The sequence below is a fragment of the Parasteatoda tepidariorum genome, chromosome 6 (assembly GCF_982258835.1).
Source record: "Parasteatoda tepidariorum strain Cologne lab strain chromosome 6, Ptep-v5.0, whole genome shotgun sequence".
Taxonomy (NCBI): Eukaryota; Metazoa; Arthropoda; class Arachnida; order Araneae; family Theridiidae; genus Parasteatoda; species Parasteatoda tepidariorum.
The window spans coordinates 62,482,774-62,504,209 of NC_141760.1; the positions used below are offsets into that span (position 1 = coordinate 62,482,774).

The window sequence follows — 21,436 nt, forward strand, 5'->3', positions numbered from 1 at the left end:
TTCAAACGCCTGTATGACCTAGGTCATTCACCTAGGAATGACCAAGGTCATTCTCCAGGTGGACATTGGAAAAAAAACTACTTTCTAACATTAATTTAGAACAAGATGCGTCGCAAATGGAAGCAAATATCATGCAATGCAAAGTTGCAAATTGTTTGCAATCATAACTTTTAAAAACATTTAATTTATTTTATTTATATCACTATCTTAAAAAATATTATTTTTATTTTTATCTAGATACATTGTTATATCTTTCTATTATATTTATCTCTTTCTAGTTATAAATAAATATTTTAATGGGAATATATTGTTCCTTTCTACCATAAGAGCAAGTCTTACAAAATAAATGTGTTTCACTAATGAGACAAGAGGTAGAATGCATTATTGTATTACCAGTAAAACAGCAAACCTAGCCTCTAACGTCAATACTACAAATTAACAAACAGCTTTGTTCTTTGAAAACATGATCTCGAACAAATATTGACTAGAATTTTCGTTCCGATTCTCCTGGAAAGGGAACTCTCCTAAACCGCGTAGATTGTTAGTATACATTCAACTGACAGTATTTGTGTTTTTTGTTTTTTTTTTTCATCTGAAGTCAACCATTCATTTTATATTTTTTAAGTTATTTGTTGTTGGAAGATGGCATCACAAGGAATAATCGATTTCTCGTTTTAAACTCAAAGTTTAGCAAATTCTAATGACAATCTTTTAAATAAATTGTAACGAGATTTTCTTTTTCTGTGTCAACAATCGTTTAGTTGCTAATGGATGGCGTAATGTTAAAACATTTAATTTCGTTTATTTAAATGAAAGAAAACATAAAAATTATAAAGAGGTTATTCTTGTCATTTGATTGTAATTGAGTAGAAACTGTAATAAAGTAATTTATTGCATTAGCGTTGTGGGTAAATTTTTATTTGTACTGTTACTCTTTTTTCAATACTACCATTTATTTAACTGAAACGCTATTTTTCATTTTGTCTTAAATAATTTTAAATTTAATTCCCTTCTCTTTAGATTTATTTGACAGCTTACGGCGAATTCACTTTGTTTGTTTTAATGTATAGTTTATATTATTAAATAAAAATAGGATGATTTTTATTAAAATGAAAAACAGCCTCAAAACAGTTGCAAATTTCGCAGAATGAGTATCTTATCTAAATATGAACAAATCGTAACAGACGGAATTGTCAAATGGATTACAATATGTCAATAAAATTAAGATTTAAATAATTTATATAAAACTAAAAATACTTTATTACAAAAGGGGTGGAATTCGTGTTTTTAACTAACTGTAAGCAAAAAGAACGAAAACTGAAGACAAATGGCGAGTTTCAATAAACTCGTTATTCAAAACACCTGGCCATTTTTAGAAAAAGCAAGATTCAAATCGACTAATTTTTTTTTCAAACCCTGTTTTCAATCTCATAGAAAACCTAAAGTACACTACTATTATAATAAATTTTAAAATAACTTAAATATTCGGAACTCAATTTGCAGTTCTCTTAATGTGGTAGATGAATATTATCTTATCAAAGAACGACTTAAAACTTATTTTGTACAAAGTAGTTCTTAATTATCTAACTTTTAATTTATATTTTGACATCAACAATATTATACAATATTGCTTTTGCCATTGCAATGTATTAAACACTATCCATAGATATTTTAGGCAGATAAATAAAATATATCTATAATAATTCAAAAAAGTAGGATAATGCGTTACCCTACTAAGAACCAAAAGTTAAGATTTGAGGACAGAAAAAATTAATTTTGCCCTAAAATTACTTTAAATTTCGAAACTAAACATTACTTTGCACACTACATTAAGCTATTCAGAAAACAATTCTCGAAAAATTATCATACTGCCTGGTTAATAAAATCAAAATATATTATATAGAAAAAATTCATTTGGTAGTTTGTACCATTTATATGGTAACAGTTAACTGGGAATTCTAGTTTATAAAATAATAGTTCTTATTACCGCACATTTAGTAAAAAGTACAAAACTAACAAAAAAAAGTTTTTATGCCCTGCTCTAAAGTATCATAAAAAATTTCAAAATTTTACGTTATTTAACAAATTTTATCTAATTTTTTGAAACAATATTTTATTCCGAATTCAGCAGAATCATTACTAAGAGAAATTACCAAATATTATGGAGCTTCTTGGTGTAATCATAGAGCCGGAAACACGGAAAATTTTACCTTTTTCTAAAAATTTTAATCATACTTTTTTTCTGCCATTGTACATTAAATTATACATCGCACATTGCTTTAAATTTAATACCTAAAACGTTTGTTTAGTTTCTTTTTTAATTTCATGTGTTTAGTGCTTATATCTGCGTATATTATCAGTGCTGTATTTCTAGAAACACTTAAGAATAGATAAACTATGATTCATAATTGAACTATGAATAATTAACTGCAACTTAAGGAATTAAAAATATATATAATACTACTTTTACGTAGTTAAAGTACTTAAATATTTTCTATTTGTTTGTAGTTAATATTACATTTATATTTTTCAATGTTTTTTAATAACGCAGTTTAAAAATAACACCTGATTCATTCATGGCAATAAAATTGCAAACTATTCGTATTTTATCTCATTCAGAACTTTTTTTTTCAAACTTGTAATCATTTTGTTGTATTTGATGCTTAAAAGCTTGTTAAACGAGCTTCCCACAATTTATCAAACTGAGAAGAAAATGATTAAACTCTGTGTGTTGCAAATGAGTTTTGTTCGAAACTTCCGCTTACCCGCCGATCTCGTAATGAAGCTGGATTGTAACAGAAATATTTTCAGTTTTATATGTTTTTTTTTCAGTTCTTTTACGAAAGAAGCTGGATTTATTTTTGTGTATCGTTACTTATATTCCTCTTCAAATTTTAAGGGAATAAACATTTTAATCAGAATTTATAAGTAAAAAAAACTCATTTTTAAAGTATTAAATAAAACAATATACATTTTAATCAAGAAACTTATTTTGTTTTAAGATCTAATACTATAAACAATAAAAAAGAACAGAAAGTGCATAATACTCAGTTTGTTTCCATTTAATGTTTAAAACCATTAAAATATTACTTTAGAAAAATTTTACTTTTATTAGATAGACATTTAATTATACATTCATTTTAAATTTTTACTCTTCTCTCTCACATCCAAAACACATTCCCCAATATTAATGTACTACTATTATCATTACATCAAATGAAGAATACCGCAATATTAATAGCTTTAAATTATAAATTACTTTTCATACCATAATTTAAATTTTAAAATTTTTCACGCAATTATTAATAATGCCAACCGAATTTGTTAGAATTGTTAAGATGTATGAAAGTCGATAACATTTCGCCAACTCTAGCAAAAACGCTTATCTATGCCAAGCTAACAAGCCTCTTATCTCCATTATAACTATCTTAAAAGTATTCAAATAATTATTAATAGTATGAGATTTCAGAGAGATTTTTGTGAAAAATAAACATGTTCAAAGTATTTTTTTTTAATTTTAGAAAAGTTAGATTCTTAGAAAAATTGGATTGACTTTCTTCTAATTTTAATAACAAAAGCTCTCTTTTTATTAAAAATAATTAAATTGTGATATTTATGATATAGTATTACTCTTACTTATTAACAATCCATAAATGTGTTTCCTCGAAACATAGTATACTGTAAAAAAATAATTGTAAGACAAATTTTATATAATCTATTTTTTTCTACGATTAAAAAATTTATTGAAATATCTTTCTTATTAATAAACAATTGATCACTTTTTTTTGAAATTTTAGTGAATCGTATACAAGAAAAAAAATAGATAACTTTTAAATAATAGTTTGAAAATAAAATAATAGTTTGAAAATAAAATAAACACCTGAACTTTTTTCATTTACGATCCTTGCAGATAAACTAAAATGCTCATAAATTTGAATTGTTTTTCGTTAATAATTGCAGGTATATTTTCGAAAAAGCTAATTGCAATTGTATTATCTTAATTATTATCATATAATTGCATTAAAATTCGAAATTGAATTAAAATTGATTATCATTTATTAATAATTAATTATAATTGAATTAAAAAATATTTAATATTTTGATGGAGAGAAGGTAAAAAAGAATTAGATAACTTTTAATAGAAAGCCCCTAAATAATAGTGTGAAACAAAAAATAAATACTTCTATCATTATTTTTTTCTTTAATGATTAACAAAAATATTATAAATTTAAATTGTTTTTTTATTTTAAACTGTACTTACATTTTCTAAGAATGCAAATTGTATCTATATTATTTTTATTCTTAATATATCATAGAATTAAATTTTTGAAATTTTAATGAAGAGAAGGTAAAAAAGAATTCTTTAATTCTTAGCATAAAGCCCATGAATAATAGTGTAAAACATAAAATAAACACTTCAATATTTATCATTAATAATATTTAATAATGTACCAAATTATTCATTAATTCAAATTGCTTTTTTTGTAATAATACATACATTTTCTAAGAAAGGTAATAGTACTTATATTTTCGTATACAAATTTCATATTCTTTCATAAAAATTTAAAATAAATTAAATACCTTAAACAATAATATAGAGTTGAACAAAATTTTTAGACAATTTTAATGAATAGAAAGCATAAAATTACATAAATATTAATATATTGCTTCTGAATAATATTGTAAAACCTAAAATAAACATCAGCAATATTATTAAAATTTTTAATGTGGTATTTAACTTCTTTCATTAATAATCTTTATTTAACTAAACTGTTCTAATTTCAAATTTCTAAATTCTAATTGATGTCAAATCTTTATTTAACATCAATTAGAATTTTACATAATCACTTAATACTCAGGAATTTCCTAAAAAATCTATTTCTTTACAAATAAATATACAATTGAAAATTCATTAGCTGTTTACTACTTTATAGCAAAATAAATTAAATTTTTGTTGTAGACTTTAAAAATGCAGTATAAAATCTTTCATAAAAGTCAAAAAACTACATTAGAAGCATTTTTTTAGATTATCTGTACACGATAAAATAGTATTAAACTGCCAATGAAAGCCCAGTATAACTCGAAATGTTTAATTGAATCCGTAAAACTTTAGTATCTCAGAAGTGTTTGAAAGAGATAAGAAATTTCTAAGCGTTTTATTAGAAGCCTTAATGGTCTTTTAATAGTCGAGTAATCAACAGAAATTCAGACATTTTTTATTAACACAGATAATCCATTTCCTAACAAAGTTTGAGTCAGAAAAAAAATCATCTCTTTTATTTTAGCTGGCTTAAGAATTCAGTTTTTGTTCGTTTTCGGGTGAAAGTTAATTACTTTTCAACGTGAAGCGACACAACTTGTTTTAAAAATAAAGGATTTATTCATATTTTAGTTACGTGACACCGAACAATCTTAAACAAGCTTTAAAAATAAGTATTTATAGCTCAAAGCAAAGCATGCTTTTATTTTTTAAAATGAAATTTAATAAACCCAACGGTACTTAGAACAGGTTATAAAATTCAAGATATTGAAATTTTTAGTATTAAACATAAATGATAAGGAATACCAAGTAATCTTTAAAAATTTTTCCAGAAAATATCCTTTAAAATAAAAATGCAGTAAAAGAATTAATATTTTAAAATTATTTTAAAAAATTCTGTAAAAAGTGCTCTATTTTTCTCAGTATAAAAGTCATAATATACTGTGCAAATTGCCATTCATAGCTTTTATTCTAAAATTGCTGAATTGCATTAATTTTCAATCCGATGAAATGATGATTTTTAAATATTCCAATTAAGGATAAAAATAAAGTTAAAGAATTTTGCAATTTTGCGTTTATCGTTATAATTTTTTTTATCCATTTTTTTTCTTAAATGAAAATAATTAATAGTTCTGAATACTATTATCTTCAAAATACTTCTAATATCTATACAAAGAGAAAACATTTCTGGAAAATTATCGTACTTAAAAATAGTGATATTCCAATTTTTTTTTTAAAAAAAACGTGATTTTGCTTTCAAAAACAAAATAAACGCTGTTTAAACTATTAATTTAGTAGCTTTTTGACTGACTGGAGATTCTGATATTAAAAATTATAGCTCTTACTAACACATATTTGGTAAAAACTGAAAAACTGAAAAGTAATTTTAACCAAATTTCGTTGCCATTAACACTTTTTCCATTACCCTTCCTAATTACAAATATTATTTTTTCTTCGATCAAATGTACTTTATTTCTGATATTTAATGAACTTAGTTGAAATTGCACAGCGTGTTAATTAACTAGATAACAGTTTAAGTTTAATTCTGCACCAATGAGACAATTTTAATTGGTTGCTAATTTTATGGTGAAACGTGTAAATTAAGAAAATAAGTATGATCAAAACAAACAGAGTGGGGTAAAATTTACAGTGTTTCTGCCTTTACTGTAACTTTGAAAAGCTCAACATTTTTCACCAAGGCACTTTAGTAATGATTTTGTTAAAACTAACAATAAAATATGGTATTATAGTATGCAAAAACATTTGAAATATTTGGTAATATTGGGTAATTATACTTGGTGAAATTTGATTATTATATTTGGTAAAATTGGGTAATAATATTTCATTACGTTAGAGCATTGCATAAAAACCATTTATTAAGTTAATTTACTTGTTAGTTTGTTATTTTTTACTAAATGTAAGGTAATAAAAACTATAATTTGGAAATTTTCAGTTAACCGTTAATATATGAGCTAAAAAATACCAAATGAATGGTTAATATACCGTATATTTTAATTTTATTAATCGGAATTATGTTTATTTTTTCCCCGAAATATTACCATACAATTTAGTTATTTTATCAGAAATTCTTTCTCCGTCTATAAACTAAAACTGCTTGCATTTGCCTTATATGTCTTAAGTTATAGATAGTAATAATTTCATAATAAGCATATCGACATTTCCACTTTCCATAAATGTGTAATGGATTTACCAAAAGCAAACTACGCTATTCTGTTTGTTTTCTATTGAAAAATTAATTTTGTATACATAAAACCTTTCTCAATCGGAAAATAATATCATGCTGTACAACTTCCTCACGCACTGTTCTAGCCATAACTTGGATATCGTATAATATATATGATAAAAAAGGCAAGAACCGTCAAAATAAAAGGAATGACAGTATACAGCACCATAGCACCACTTAAGTTTAAAATGTATTCTGCCATTTTGGAAAGGTTAGAAGGAAATTTGAGTAGTTATTTCGTAACTAAGTTTTCTTTCTTCCATAAAAATACAAAATTACTTTTAATGTGTACTTAACATATAACTAACTATTCCACATTTCATAAATCTGTCACTTAAGACTACCTAACAAAATGAATCTGAATAAATGTTTGACGGACAACTACTAAATCGTTATATATAACTATTTAACACTACATCATAACTATGTAACAATAGTTAAATCTTCATTAAAGACAACCTAACTAAACCTATCTTGTCTTCTGGATGGGGTATTTTACTCACTTTTCTACTGACCTTCGTAATTACGGATTCTATATTTTTTTTATTGTCTTTGCTCAGAAAAACCAAATGAAACGTTATGTTGAACCCCCAAAACAACAGAGATAAAAATGTCGATCTTTTAATACTGGGAGAGGAATAGATAAACACTTTCAGTAGGAATTTCATAAAATAATTTTTGAATTGACTTAACAATATGTCTATATTTATTTATAAAATTGAAAATGCGTGACTTAAGCTTTGATAAGTCCACCTCTTTCTAAGAATTTTAAAACAGTGAAAGAGTTGCGAAATAACGTTAAACATGCAATTATTGTAAGACTCAGACAAGCAGATATATAGTAACAGAATAATCATTCAACGCATCATTATTATATCATTAGTATATAATATCATAGTATCATTAGTATATAATATCATTAGACATAATATAACAATGAAAATTTCCATTCTGATGCCTAACACCCTTTTGTTGAAACTAAAAACTGACTGTTTTCATATTGTTTGTAATTATAACTAGATATCATGTTAAAAAAGTTCAAATGAGTATCTAAAAGAGAATAAATAAGAATACGATTCTTTTTATTACTGTTTTTCTCATGAAAAATTCATTTAATAAGTTTTAATGCTTATTTCAGTAGTATTTACTTTCAGATAAATTAAAAAATTCATAAAATGAATATTCTGTTTTGAAACGAAATGTTAAGTTAATGTTATATTAGTTTATTTAAATACAGATATACTTTTCGATACTTTTTATAAGTACTTGTACTTTCTATAAGTTCCATTTTATTACTTGATAGCTGAATACTCGTTCTTTGTACTGGTGAAAAAAATGAAAATAAATAATGCATCATCACTAAACGAAATCATGCACAAAAATAAAAGTTTTATGCTGGCAAAATCAATAGAGAAGAAAGAATTCTTTTCCAAAATCTAAAAGAATCCATAAGTTGATTGAATCCATTCAGATGACTTTACGTTATTAGAATAAACAAAATACTTTTTCTAAAAGTTCTTCCCATCAAAATATAGAGTAACTATTTCAATATCATTTCGGATAATGCTGTAGGCTGAAGTCATCTTATGATAATCTAAATTTACCACAATTAAGCAAATTTACTGAGCCATGTAAACTTTTTCCCCAGTTTCAATATTAAAACTGAACAGAATTAGTGAAGTTTTAATGGGCACCAAAACTTTATCATAATGCTTAGTACTAGTATTAGTGTATTTGGTGCATATTCAAACTGCACCAATTACCATAATACTCATTACCATATTTAATTGAACATCATTGCCGTAAAAAATACCAATGCGATTTTCTTAGATTCTTTTTAATCAAATTAGTAATAATTTTAAATTAATTCTACTTTTTAGTACATAATTCATATTTTGTTTAAATCGGTATCTATTTCCAAAACTAAATAAACATCACTAGTGTCAATAGTAAGGTTTTATTTTACTTCTCTTCTAAACGAAATAGTAACATTTCTCCATTAATTCTACCTTTTAGAACTTAGTAAAATTAGTAATAATTTCAAATTAATTCTGCTTTTTAGTACATAACTTATGCTTTGTTTAAATCGGTACCTGTTTACAAAACTAAGTAAGCATCACTGGCGTCAATAGTAAGGTGCTATTTTACTTCTCTTCTAAACGAAATAGTGACATTTCTCCATTAGTTCTACCTTTTAGAACTTAGTATTTTTTTATTTAACCAAATACACTTATTACCAAAATCAATTAATCATCATTGGCGTCAATAATAGTCTGATGCTTTCAAAAACTCCCCTAATTGATTAAATATATTGTGTCTCTTAGTTTTTCCATTTAGTATAGAGTTTTTTTTTATTTCAACTATTACTTATTACAAAAATTAATTAATCATCATTGGCGTCAATAATAGTTAGGCGACTTCTTATGTTTCTCCTAAATGAATTAATACCATTCTTTCATTAATTTACTCCTCTGCGCATAACGTATATGTGTTTTAATTTAATTTACTTAGTTTTTAAGTTAATTAGTTTCATAAAAGCATGTTTCAAAAGCATAACTATAATTAAAATTAACACGCAGTTACGGATAATTTTAAAAATACTTTTATTCCAATAAACTTCTTCTTTAATCAAATCGAGCTATGAGCTAGAAAACATCACAGATGTTCTCTTTGAAATATGCGGGGAAAAACGAATCATATATTATAATTTAATTTAAGACAATGATTTAACGCTAAGCCAATGACAGTAACGCAAACGACTTTTCCTTACGAATTATTTAAAAATTTCAAACAAATCTTAGGATCGGGGACCAAAATTGATCCTTGAAGCCGTTTTCCTAACTTCATTACTATTGCACAAACCGTTCTGAATGGTTCAGACACAAAAAAAAATCCATGTTATTATTACAAATTGATGAATAATTTGTATAAAACGCATCATGGGTTGTTCAAATATTTTAATATTACAAAAGTTTTTCATTCTTCCATTATCAGAATATCCACCATGTTGATGACATTTCAAATGCAAAGGTGAAAAAAAATATCCGCGCTTTTTCCAAAGCTACGTTAAAAACCTGCATATGCATAGTTTACCCCAATCACTTAGATTGTATTTTTATTTCGCTAGACAATTTTTTCCAGTAAAAGCTTTTATTAAATCTTAAATTTATACTCTTTTTTGTGACATATAACTGTAGTGAAGTTCCTATTGTGGGGCAAAACTACCAACAACATCAACAGTAATCTATCTAAAGGTACAACCAGATAGAATCGAGTTGACGCGGCTTATATACTAGTTAATTGGAATTGAATAATTGTAGTGGTAGCTACGCTACAATAATCCCCCACCAGAGTTTTATCCGGGATAGAATTCTATGAATGGATGGCAATAGCTCATTCATTTTGGCTTTATGATAAGCCGGGAGAGCTGTACTAGGATTACTAGAATTGAGGACTGACCGTAAGAGCTGCATTAAGATCACGGTCGTTTTCGCTCCTGTGTTGCCGATAATAGTCGAGTGTATACAGTCCAACGTCGTGTGTGTTCGAGACTGAGTAGCAACAGAGCGGGAAGGAGAATGTCGTAGTCACTAATTAGTAGGTCAACTGCTTGCTGTGTTCCGAAGTAGGCGCCCTCATATTGAAGCGGTCGCTTCTGTTGAGGTAGACGTGTTCAGATCGCGCCCAAATGTCGCAAATGTGGAGAGAGTCTACAAATAATGTCAACCGTCATCAATATAAAGATACTCCCTGATAGAATCGAATTAACTTATCTTATATACTGTTGAATTGAAATTTAATAATTGTGGTGGTAGCTACGCTATACTATGATAAATGTTTTGTAAGCAATCAAATTAATGTGATGCACTTAAAAGTTGATTTAATTGTTTTAATATCTTTCTTCCAGTTTCTGTAGTGTCACCTGATAGCCGACAAGGTCCACGATTCGTCCAAGAGCCACCTAGATATAGAGTTGACTTTGCAAATGGCACTGGCACTGTGCTAACATGTAGTGCACATGGTAATCCTCAACCTAATCTAACATGGCAGACGGGAGGTGGAGTTACGGTGTCTGATGTACCAGGACTAAGACATGTTCGACCAGACGGTTCCCTTGTTTTTCTGCCTTTTAGACCTGAAGAATACCGCCAAGATGTTCATGATGCAGTGTATAGATGTGCAGCGACTAATAGTGTTGGCACTACTCTCAGCAGAGAGGCTAAAGTTCGTGGTGGTAAGTTGATATTTTACATTAAAATATTGCATAATTAATCGATTAAAAATCAACACCAGTTATATTAATTTAATTCCTAAAATAACGTTGTACTACCTTCAACTACGAAGCCAAAGTTCTTGTATTTAAACTGATGTTTCTCAATAAGTTTAATTTATGTTTAATAGATTAAATTTGGGTTCTGGAACATTAGTTATATCTGATTCAAACAGAGAACAGCATTGGTAAGAAACTTGAGTTTATTAAGGCTATGGCAGTTTATGTACATTTATTTGTGATTTATTATGTGTTTTATTCTGCTTTTAATTTTAGAATCATTCGTTTTAAATTGATATTTCACATTCATTAAGACTTTGCATAGTTAGACAATTAAAATGGGGTGATAGAACATCAGTTATATGTTATTACGTACTAGCCATTTTAAAGAAATAAATATAACATATTCTTCTGGAGGTCGGAGACTCATTTTTAAAGAAATTTTAATTGTTCAGTTTTTTTACATTCTTTATAGTGTTTTACAAAAAAATCGTACACAAAAAAATGCTTCCGTTTTTCGTCATTTAAAAATAAAAAATATGGAAATTAATTTTTTTTTTAAATTTCTGTTGTACTTATGTTACAGTTGAAAATTAATTGATAAAACTGCAAATAATATGCATCAACATAATTGTTTTTCAGTTTATTTTGAGGAAATATATATTGTGAAGAATAATTTTATTTCAGATATTTTGATTTTTTTCATTATTTTCTGTTAGTATTTTAATAGTTCTATAAAAATATTCATCATCATCATCATGGTTGGCCAGACAGCCTAATGTGAGCCAATGTCTTCCTCTGAAGATTTCTCCACGACAACTTCCGATTTATCTTTGATCTCCAATTTTTTTCATTAATTGCGAGAAAATCAGACTCCACGGAGTCAGCCCATCTCAACCGCGGGCTTCCCCGCTTTCTTTTTCCAGTGGGTCTAAAAAGCAGTATCTTTTTTATTGCGTTGTCGTCACTCATTCGAATAACGTGGGCGATCCAATCCATTCTATTTATTTTTATTTATTTAATAATATCAGGTTGTTTATAAATCTTGTACAGTTCAAAGCTAAATCTCCTTCTCCAGCAGAAATGGTCATTTGTCATTCAGAATAATGAATAAAGAATGATGAATAATTATTCAAAATCTGAATAATGAATGATGAATAAAGATTTATTCATTAGTCAGAAATATTTTGAATAAGGAATAAATCATTCATTATTCGTTATTCAGTATCCTTTATTCATTAGTCAAGAATAACTGAATAATTTCACTGGTCAACAAAAATGGGCACGGAATACTCTAATTGACTACGATTATGACAACTACAAATAAAACGTTAATCCTTTTCATGTATATTTATGTAATGTTTAAGAAAATTTACTTTTGTCTAACATAATGCATACTTTTGAGAAATGGTTACATGGCAAAAAAGGGTTTAATTTTTTTAATTAAAATTTGATTTAAAAACTTAAAATAATATTATCGTTTGCCTTCAAAAACTATAAAAAATAGCGTATTATAGATTTTAGAACAAAATTTCAAAATGAACTTAAGTAACTAAACTGTTATAAACCTACTTTTTAGCACAACTAAGCATGTTACGCTGGAGTAAGTTAAAATAACATAAAAATAAGTAATCATACTTGTCTTAGATTTATAGTTTAATTCCTAAAATAAGACGTTTAAGAGCAAACGATGTTTTGCATCTCCTTATAGACAAAGACATATCGATTGCAATTTTTGCTGGTTATTAAAATTTTACTCAGAAAAATTAGTCATGACTAATGAGTTTATTCATCAATCATTATTCAAAAATTTTTATACATTTGCATAATGAATGATGAATAATGACTAAATTTTCATATGAATAATCATTCAGAATAAATTTATTCTGAATAAATTTAGTCATGAATAAAATTTTCGTGAATGATGCCCATCACTGTTCTCCAGTTATTGTTTTCGTTTACATATTTAAAAATATTAATATTTGAAATTTCCCTTTTCTTATAACTTGTTTAAGAATATAAAATAAAATCTGGAAAAAAATCTTTCCTAACACTTCTCAGAACAAATTAAAAGAAAGTAACAAAATAATATATATGTTCCGAATTTCTGAGAATTATCTTCATTAGATTTTGAGATATGGTGTTTTAGCATTGGGATATATGTAAAAAAATAGCTAAGAGTAAAACACTTCAATGTTTCCGCATCACTGGAACTTCAATATGAGGAAAACACAAAAATCCCAATTATTATTGAAATAAAAACCTAACTTTTCCCCACTTAAAAATATTTATTGCGGTTATTTATAATTAATAAAAAAAAACTCTTGGGTTATAAGATTTCAGTGTACCAGACATAGCGTACATTTTTTAACACAAAAAATAATAATTAATCCAAGCAGAAATGATTTAATTAATTTCCTTTTACATTGTTCTAGAATTGTCTTAGAAAAATATGTTATTAATAATTTTTTTCACATTTCATTTTTGTAATATTGCGGAAACACATTTTTTAAAATGATATTTGCTCAATTTATTTAGATATTTATACATTTATCAAGTTATTGTTATTATCACTGACAGGAAATAATGAACATAAATCGGATCCATTAATTAAATGTATGAAATAGAGTCAGAAAGGAGTGAATGAAATTAAGACACAAAAAGTTTAATGTAAGATTTAACTCTAGATTATACTCTGAGAAAAAAGTATGGTCAAAACTACTTGAGTATGGTAAAATTTACTATGTTTCAGACTTTATTTTAACACTAAAAAGCTCAGTAGTTTTTAATGAAGCACTTTGGTAATGATTTCTGTGAAATTAAGAATAAAATACGGTTTTATAGTCTGTGATAAATTTGCTAAATGTAGAAAAATATGGTAGTTTTAAAATAATATCTTGGAGCATGGCATTAAAACTTTTATTCAATAAAATTAACTTTTCAGTTTTGTATTTATAACAAAATTCTAGCAAAAAGAGCTATAAATTTGAAAATCAGTAGTTCTGGGAAGCCTTTACCAAAGAAATGGAAAAAATACGAAATGAGTAGTTTAAATACCATATATTTAAGTTTTTAATATTGGAATTATGTTGTTTTTTTAACCAAAAATTTTATTACCATACAGTATGGTAATTTTACCGGGATTTATTTTTCTCGTGTAATTTCCGAACCTTTTTTGGTTCATTGGTCACTTTTTCAGACAAATATTTTGCAACCCCTGAAAGAAAAATTATTTTTTTCAATGCTTTTTTAACTGTAGAATATTTTTGATAAGACATATTCGAATCATGCAGTTAATTCACTGAAGGTTCCTATTTACTGGCACTGTAAATAATGTTTACTAGAAACTTTCATGAAGCTGTTTGAAAATTCAATATATCCCCCTTCAGTACGCCAATGTTGCCAATTCAAAATATCGCCATGAATTATGTTGCTTAAAAAAGTGAGGTGTAATATATTAAAATATTCTAACTTGAAAATCTGATCATTAGATCAAATGTTATTATCTGCACTTTACTAAGTTACGAAAATTTGCGAATATAAACACTTTTCTTTGGTGTTCATATTTCTCTTATATTACATGAATAAATGTCTTTCCTATGTTTTGTTTAGTTAATTTATTTTTGGACCAACAATTTGTTTCATTTCTTAGAGATAAGAAAATTTTTCTCTAAAAGAAAAAAAATTACTCAATTAAAAAGAAAGATCCCAAAACATTTTATTGAATTAAGAAAGATTTGGTTTCGCTGTTTTTAGATTCTGATTTTATTTGAATTGAATTTAAGCTGAATCTTTCGGTTCGATTCGTTAATTTGAAAATTTCCTATGTGCTTTCTCAAAAATGTTATTCAATAATAATATGAAAAATTGATTTCGAATAAACTTTATCAATTTTGTTCGTTGACGTTGACTGTTTAAAGTTTTGCACGGAATGTATACTACAAGTAAATATAACACATTATTTATAATTATAAAACACTTAATGAAGTTGATACTGTTTAAAACACATTTAATCATTAAGCATATTTTTCATAGATAAACATGTTGTGTATTAATGTAATAACATAAGATATAAATATTAATTTAGATAAGAATAATAAAGGTATATCGTTTGTACGTTTTATACGTTTTATACACTTTACTTATACGCTTTTAATTAGAAATAAAAAAAAATAATTACAATTGAGAAAACTGAACAAGAATGAAAGATAAATGTGTACTTTAAATTAGGAGTAAATAAATAATTTAAGAGTAAAAGAATATTTTTATAAATTTTATAAATTTCAATTTAATTACAATCAACGAAATCAGGATCTACATGCCGAAGCATAATACTCTAACCGACCATAATTTTTATCCAATTTTTATATTAGTTAATATGTGATAAAGTTTTCCCAATTTTTCGATTAAAGCAAAATTGGTTTCATGATTACTTAAGCTCTGCTTCCAAGGTGTGTATAATTTATAAATTAATATATGCTATTTAGATATTTTTTTTAAATAATATATTTTAGCTAACAATTTCAAGTATAGAAACAAGCAGAAATGAACAGATATACAACAATATTTAGATTTAACAATTAAGCCATTTTCCTTATTATTTAAATATTAACAAATATCCTGGTTTCCAAAATTTTCAAATTAATTAAAAAAAACTCTATATGATAAGAATTTAATTTAAATACTAAATGCAATTGTAATTCAGTATCGAATAGGAAAAAGCGTTTAAATAAAATAAAAAAATTCTCTATCAATTTTCGTATCGCAATTCTTAATAAAATCAAGATTATTCATGTTTTTTGAAAGAAAAATGGAGAAAAAAGCTTTTTTTCTCAATTTGGAACATTTAGTATGCTTTTTGGATAATAAATTAGTTTAGACATATTTTCAAAAAACCCGGAAACCCATTTAATAATTCAGTGCACCATTTCCTCTACTGTTTGTTCATATAAATCCGGACAGTTTTAAAGCAAATGAAATATGTTAGTTGAACAGCCATGAAGCCGTATTGAGAAAAAGAACGCTACTCTACTCTATGCCCTTCTATTGAAAGTTTCATATCAATCTGATTTATCCTTTAACACTGTGAAAAATACTGGATCTAATTACGGTAAAAAGTATATCGGTGCTCAGGGTGTCGGTACTTTTTACCATAAAATCTGATTTCCTGGAACATGTTACGGAACAAAAAATATCATATAGCGCAATTTTTACTGTAACAATTACCGTAAAATTCCTGAATTACTCTCATTAAATGAATATAACTTTAAAAATTACTGTATAATATTTTCCGGTTAAAATAGATATTACAGATGGTGTAATCAACGTTCCATTTCTTTATACCGTAATTTGATCTAGAATTTTTTACAGTGTAATTTACTTTTAAAGTTAATAAAATATTATATTTTAAGGAGTATATTTTCATAAAATCTCGGGAAAAAAGCTTCCAAGGCATTCCATTGACCCTAATCTATACTATTTTTCCAGTAAAGTTAAGTGAAAGTTTGAAATTTTTCGTGAATTGCTCATAGTGCAATATAAATAAAACCAAATAGATTTTGAATTAAACAAAATACACCCAACCTCTTCAATTTAATTTAACACGCTTTAGTCTTTGAAAGACCATTTGTTGGAGTATTAATGTCCTCATGTCTGAATGTAAAATATTCTACCGTGAAGGTGATAAATGATTTTGGTAATGTCCTCATGACCTTTCGTAGAATATAATAATAAATAAATAAATTTATATAATAATAAATTGACTACAGCTTCAATATTCAGAATTAATATAAAAAAATAAAAGTAAGTAAGCACTCTGTAAACGCTAGACTTAGGACTCTGAAATCCTGTTCAGAACCTGTTCAAAACCTGTTGAATCAGGAATCAGTACACCGTTTTCTCTATGATTCTTTCATAAAATCATTAACACTATCTTTGAAGATCAGTCATGACGTCATATTAGATGAAAATAAAGTTATCAGGGCAATGCATTGACATTAATATGTGCTACTTTGTCAATGTTCTATAATGAAAAATGTAAATATTATAGATATTAAATTTCATACTAATATTTACCACATTAGTTTCCAGAATTTCTTAAAGTGTTTTTTTAAATAAAAATTACTTGCTTTTCAATAGAGAGAAATAAATCTAGTCTATAATATATCACGTTTGAATCTGTAAGACGTTTGAATCTTGTTTGAATCTATTTAAATCCAACTGAGTGGTAAACTACTTTTTGCTGATTTTCTTAGAATCATTCATAATTACTCTCGGATTCTTATTATGTTTGTCCCATATTGATCACATTCCTAAGAAATAAGAATAAAAAACAAATAAGAAAAAATGCAAAGTTTTAAAAAATTATGAACATTTTCCTGTAAAAATTTACAGTAGAAAAAATATAATCCTCAATTACCGCTCAAATATCGCTCCGAGGGCCTATTTACCAATCATTACACCTGTTTCTCTATCAACTCGTTTCCTACAATGTGAACAACTTTAAAATAATAATTAATATTTTAGAATTCAGGTCATGGCGCATCTTGGTAGTTGAGAAGAAAACTACAATGCACCTCTACTAACATTAAACTTGACTAACTTTTTTTTCCTTGTAATCTATCATAAAAGTTTAATACTGTAGAGACAACATTTACAAAAACAGTTTCTTGAATTTTTTGAAGAATATATTTAAGAAAAAATTTTTGATTTCGTTTGAAGGAAAGTAAACCTAATATGAAATGTATCGTGTTTGAGTCCTTAGTAAGCCATTCATTGGTCTCTTGCTGCTTGATAAAATACATTTTATTGATCACCTTATGATTTTTCATGCTCTTTCTTGTACTCTTAATATATTTACTTCATAACGATCTTAATCCTGAAAAAATTATGATAAAAATCAATATTGAAATAAAAAAAAAATTTTTTTACATATTTCTTAACTGTTTCTGTAGTTTTAATATTTAACGTGCCGACCGGCCTGTGTAGGGGCAGGGAACTGTCTTTGCATCAGAAAGGTTCAGGGTTCGAATCCCGGGCAAAGGCATGGATGTTCTTTCCTTCTCTGTACTATCTGTCCTCACTGTGGGAGCGACGTTGGCCTACCTAATATGGTGCCCCTGAAAGAGAGGCTAACAAAATCTCCCTGTATATGCCTGAATTGATATATGTTAACACAGGTGGGCATTGGAAAAAAATATATATTTATTTAATGTAAATAAGCACTCAATTACCGGCAAGATAAGAACTTGGAGAAGCTATTTTAAAATCATTATACCAGCTCCTCTATCATATCTTCAACCAATGTGAACAGATGTGAAATAATCAATAATGTAAACAATGTAATAATGTAAAATAATGTTTGGAAACTAATCATGGCGTCTCAGTAGAAGAGAAACAAAGCTATCATGGACCTATCATGGATAGTAAACTGAACTACTTTTATCCGCGTAATGTACTGTTAAAGTTACTTCTGCAGCGACTAAGAAAAGTTAGTCTGTAGAGACTACATTTTATGCTTAGATTTACCAGAATAATTTCTTTAATTTTTCGTGGTATATAAGTAATTTTTTTCAGTTCTGTATGAAGCGAAAGGAATCTAATTTATAATAGCTCACGCTTGAGTCCTTATAAAACCATCCATTGTACTCCAGCTGAGTGATAAACTACATTTTGTTGAAAAAAGGTCATGGCATCTTAGTAGTTGAGAAAAAAGCTATCATGGACCTCTATATACAGTAAACTAGACTACTTTTTCTCGTGTAATTTTACGTAAAAGCTGAATTCTCTAGAGACTACATTTTATGCTTACATTTACACTTGAATTTTTTGCGCTATATATTTAAGCAAAAATTATGAAGCAAAACAAAATTGATATGTAGTGTATCACGCTTGAGTCCTTGAAAGACCATCCATTGGACTCCAGCTGAGTGATAAACTACATTTTGCTGATCTCCTTATGACCATTCATGATCTCTCTTAGATTCTTAATATATTTGTCTCCCATCGATCTCACAGTAATCTAAGGTAAATCCTACTGGAATAGATGCTGCTGGAATAGTGAATAGATAGACAAAGTGACAGTTATGCATTGGATCCTCCAATCAGGGGTCAAATTAATAACAACTTCATTATAAGATACTTAATTCAAACAATCTGTGTAACGAGAAATGTTTATTTGAATTTATATTGAGTAAGGATATATTAGTTGGAATGTAAGATATTGTTGTTAAACTTGTCTTAAAGATTTGATGATATAACAATTTATTTAATTCAAAATATATGGTAGTGGTATTGAAAGCTGAGAAGTTTCGAGTTGTCAAAAAAGGCACCCTTTCGACCAGACGTATATAAAAAAAAGGGATTCGAAACAGAAAAGGTAAAGATTCCGGCGAAAAAAAGGAAAATGAAATTAAAAATTAAAGCGACAAAAACCACGGTAGCCATTAGTGAAACAAAATAGGAAAAGTAAAAAAAATGAAAAAAAAAAACTGCTGTGTCCGAGAGAGGCAAATCAAACAAAATGCATTTCCACTCAGTAAGGAGAGAAGGTGAAGAACTTGCCGTTAACAAGAAATTCGGTAGTCATTCATACGAGTAAAAAAAGATTCAGAACATCTCAATTCAATGATGTCACAAAAGTGGAAAGAATTTTGACATTATTAAAACTGAAATTATGCCCAAGATTCCAACATTATGCTGTAATAGATGATTTATTGCATTTTCGATAACAGGCGAAAATAAATTTAAAATATAGTATAATGTGTTAAGTATTCCCGACTAAAACCTGAAATACTATCTAAATTTATTAATTAATTACATGTTGTTATTAAAAATTATTAATTTTATACTTTGGTTCATGATCATATATATATATATATATATATATATATATATATATATATATATATATATATATATATATATATATATATATATATACATATATATATATATATATATATATATATTACGACTTTACTTTTTAAGCGTTGCTAATAAATTTCAGAGCAGTTATCTAACTTGTTTCTGAGCTCAAACATTTCTATGTTTAAATATTGGAGTTCTATGATGGAAAACTTTCACATCGAGAAAAAAAGTATGGTCAAAACTATCAGAATATGGTAAAACTTACAGTCTTTCTGCCTCTATGGGAGAATCAGAAAGTTTGGTAACTCCAATTGAAATGTTTTGAAAATATTTTAGGTGAAATTAGCAATAAAATATAATATTATAATATGTGATGAAGTTTGATAAATGGGATGAAATTTGGTAATTTTACCATGATATCTTGGAGCATGATATGAAAATCATTTATTCAGTTAATATTCCTTTTAAGTTTTGCATTATTCTCTAAATGTGTGGCAAAAAACTATAATTTTGAAAACGGAACTTAATATCCGAATGAATGGTTTAAATACCATATATTTTGGTTTTATTAACCAGAAATGTAATTACAGCACAGTATTTAATTTTATCAATTTTTTCCCTCCATGTTCTGAAAGTGATACTGTCATTCTGATCCAGATAAAATTACATTAAATTTATATTCATATTGCTTTCAACGATAAATTTGTTTGAACTTTAGAGTGAAATCTAGATCCTCAATAAATTAATAAGAATGAAAACACATACAGCTTTAGACTATACAGCTGTAGCATTTTCAAACACATTACGTGAATTCCTACGATTGGGTAAATTTTACGACAGTTCGGGTTTTTAAACAAAACAAAGTACATATTCAAAATAGAGAAAAATGAATTTTGAGCGTGTTAAAGAATTTCGAAAGGGCTTTTTTTAATGTCCAAAAATCTAAGATCTCAGCATGGAGTCAAATTCATACTATGGTACTCCAAAAGCTGAGAAACACGAATATTTATTTTTAATCAAACATTTCATTCCCTTAGTAGCATTTCTGTTGTGCAGGGATTGAACATTGATAACAATCTGCTATTCAAATTACGGTTAAAATAGGTTTTACAACTCAAGCTTATTTCATCAAGCTTATTCACTTTAATTAAATCTTTATTTAAATCAAGCTTATTTCACTTATAATATTTTAACGAATCAGTAACAGAAGCAATCTCCATGTATAGATTATGTTACAGCTCTAACATTTTTTTTCTTCTCATTTCGTAAAAAAACAAAAAAAAAATTTTAAATT

The 21,436-nt window shown here is 26.6% G+C and overlaps 1 protein-coding gene across 1 annotated transcript in view; it reads left to right on the top strand.

The window, feature by feature from the left end:
* Nucleotides 1–21,436, top strand: part of LOC107457170 (cell adhesion molecule Dscam1-like) — a 269,534-nt gene that overhangs the window by 28,816 nt on the left and 219,282 nt on the right. The window contains exon 2 of the mRNA XM_087165950.1: nt 10,912–11,238. Within this exon, the coding sequence (XP_087022076.1) occupies nt 10,912–11,238 (327 nt within the window). The remainder of the gene's footprint in view (nt 1–10,911; nt 11,239–21,436) is intronic.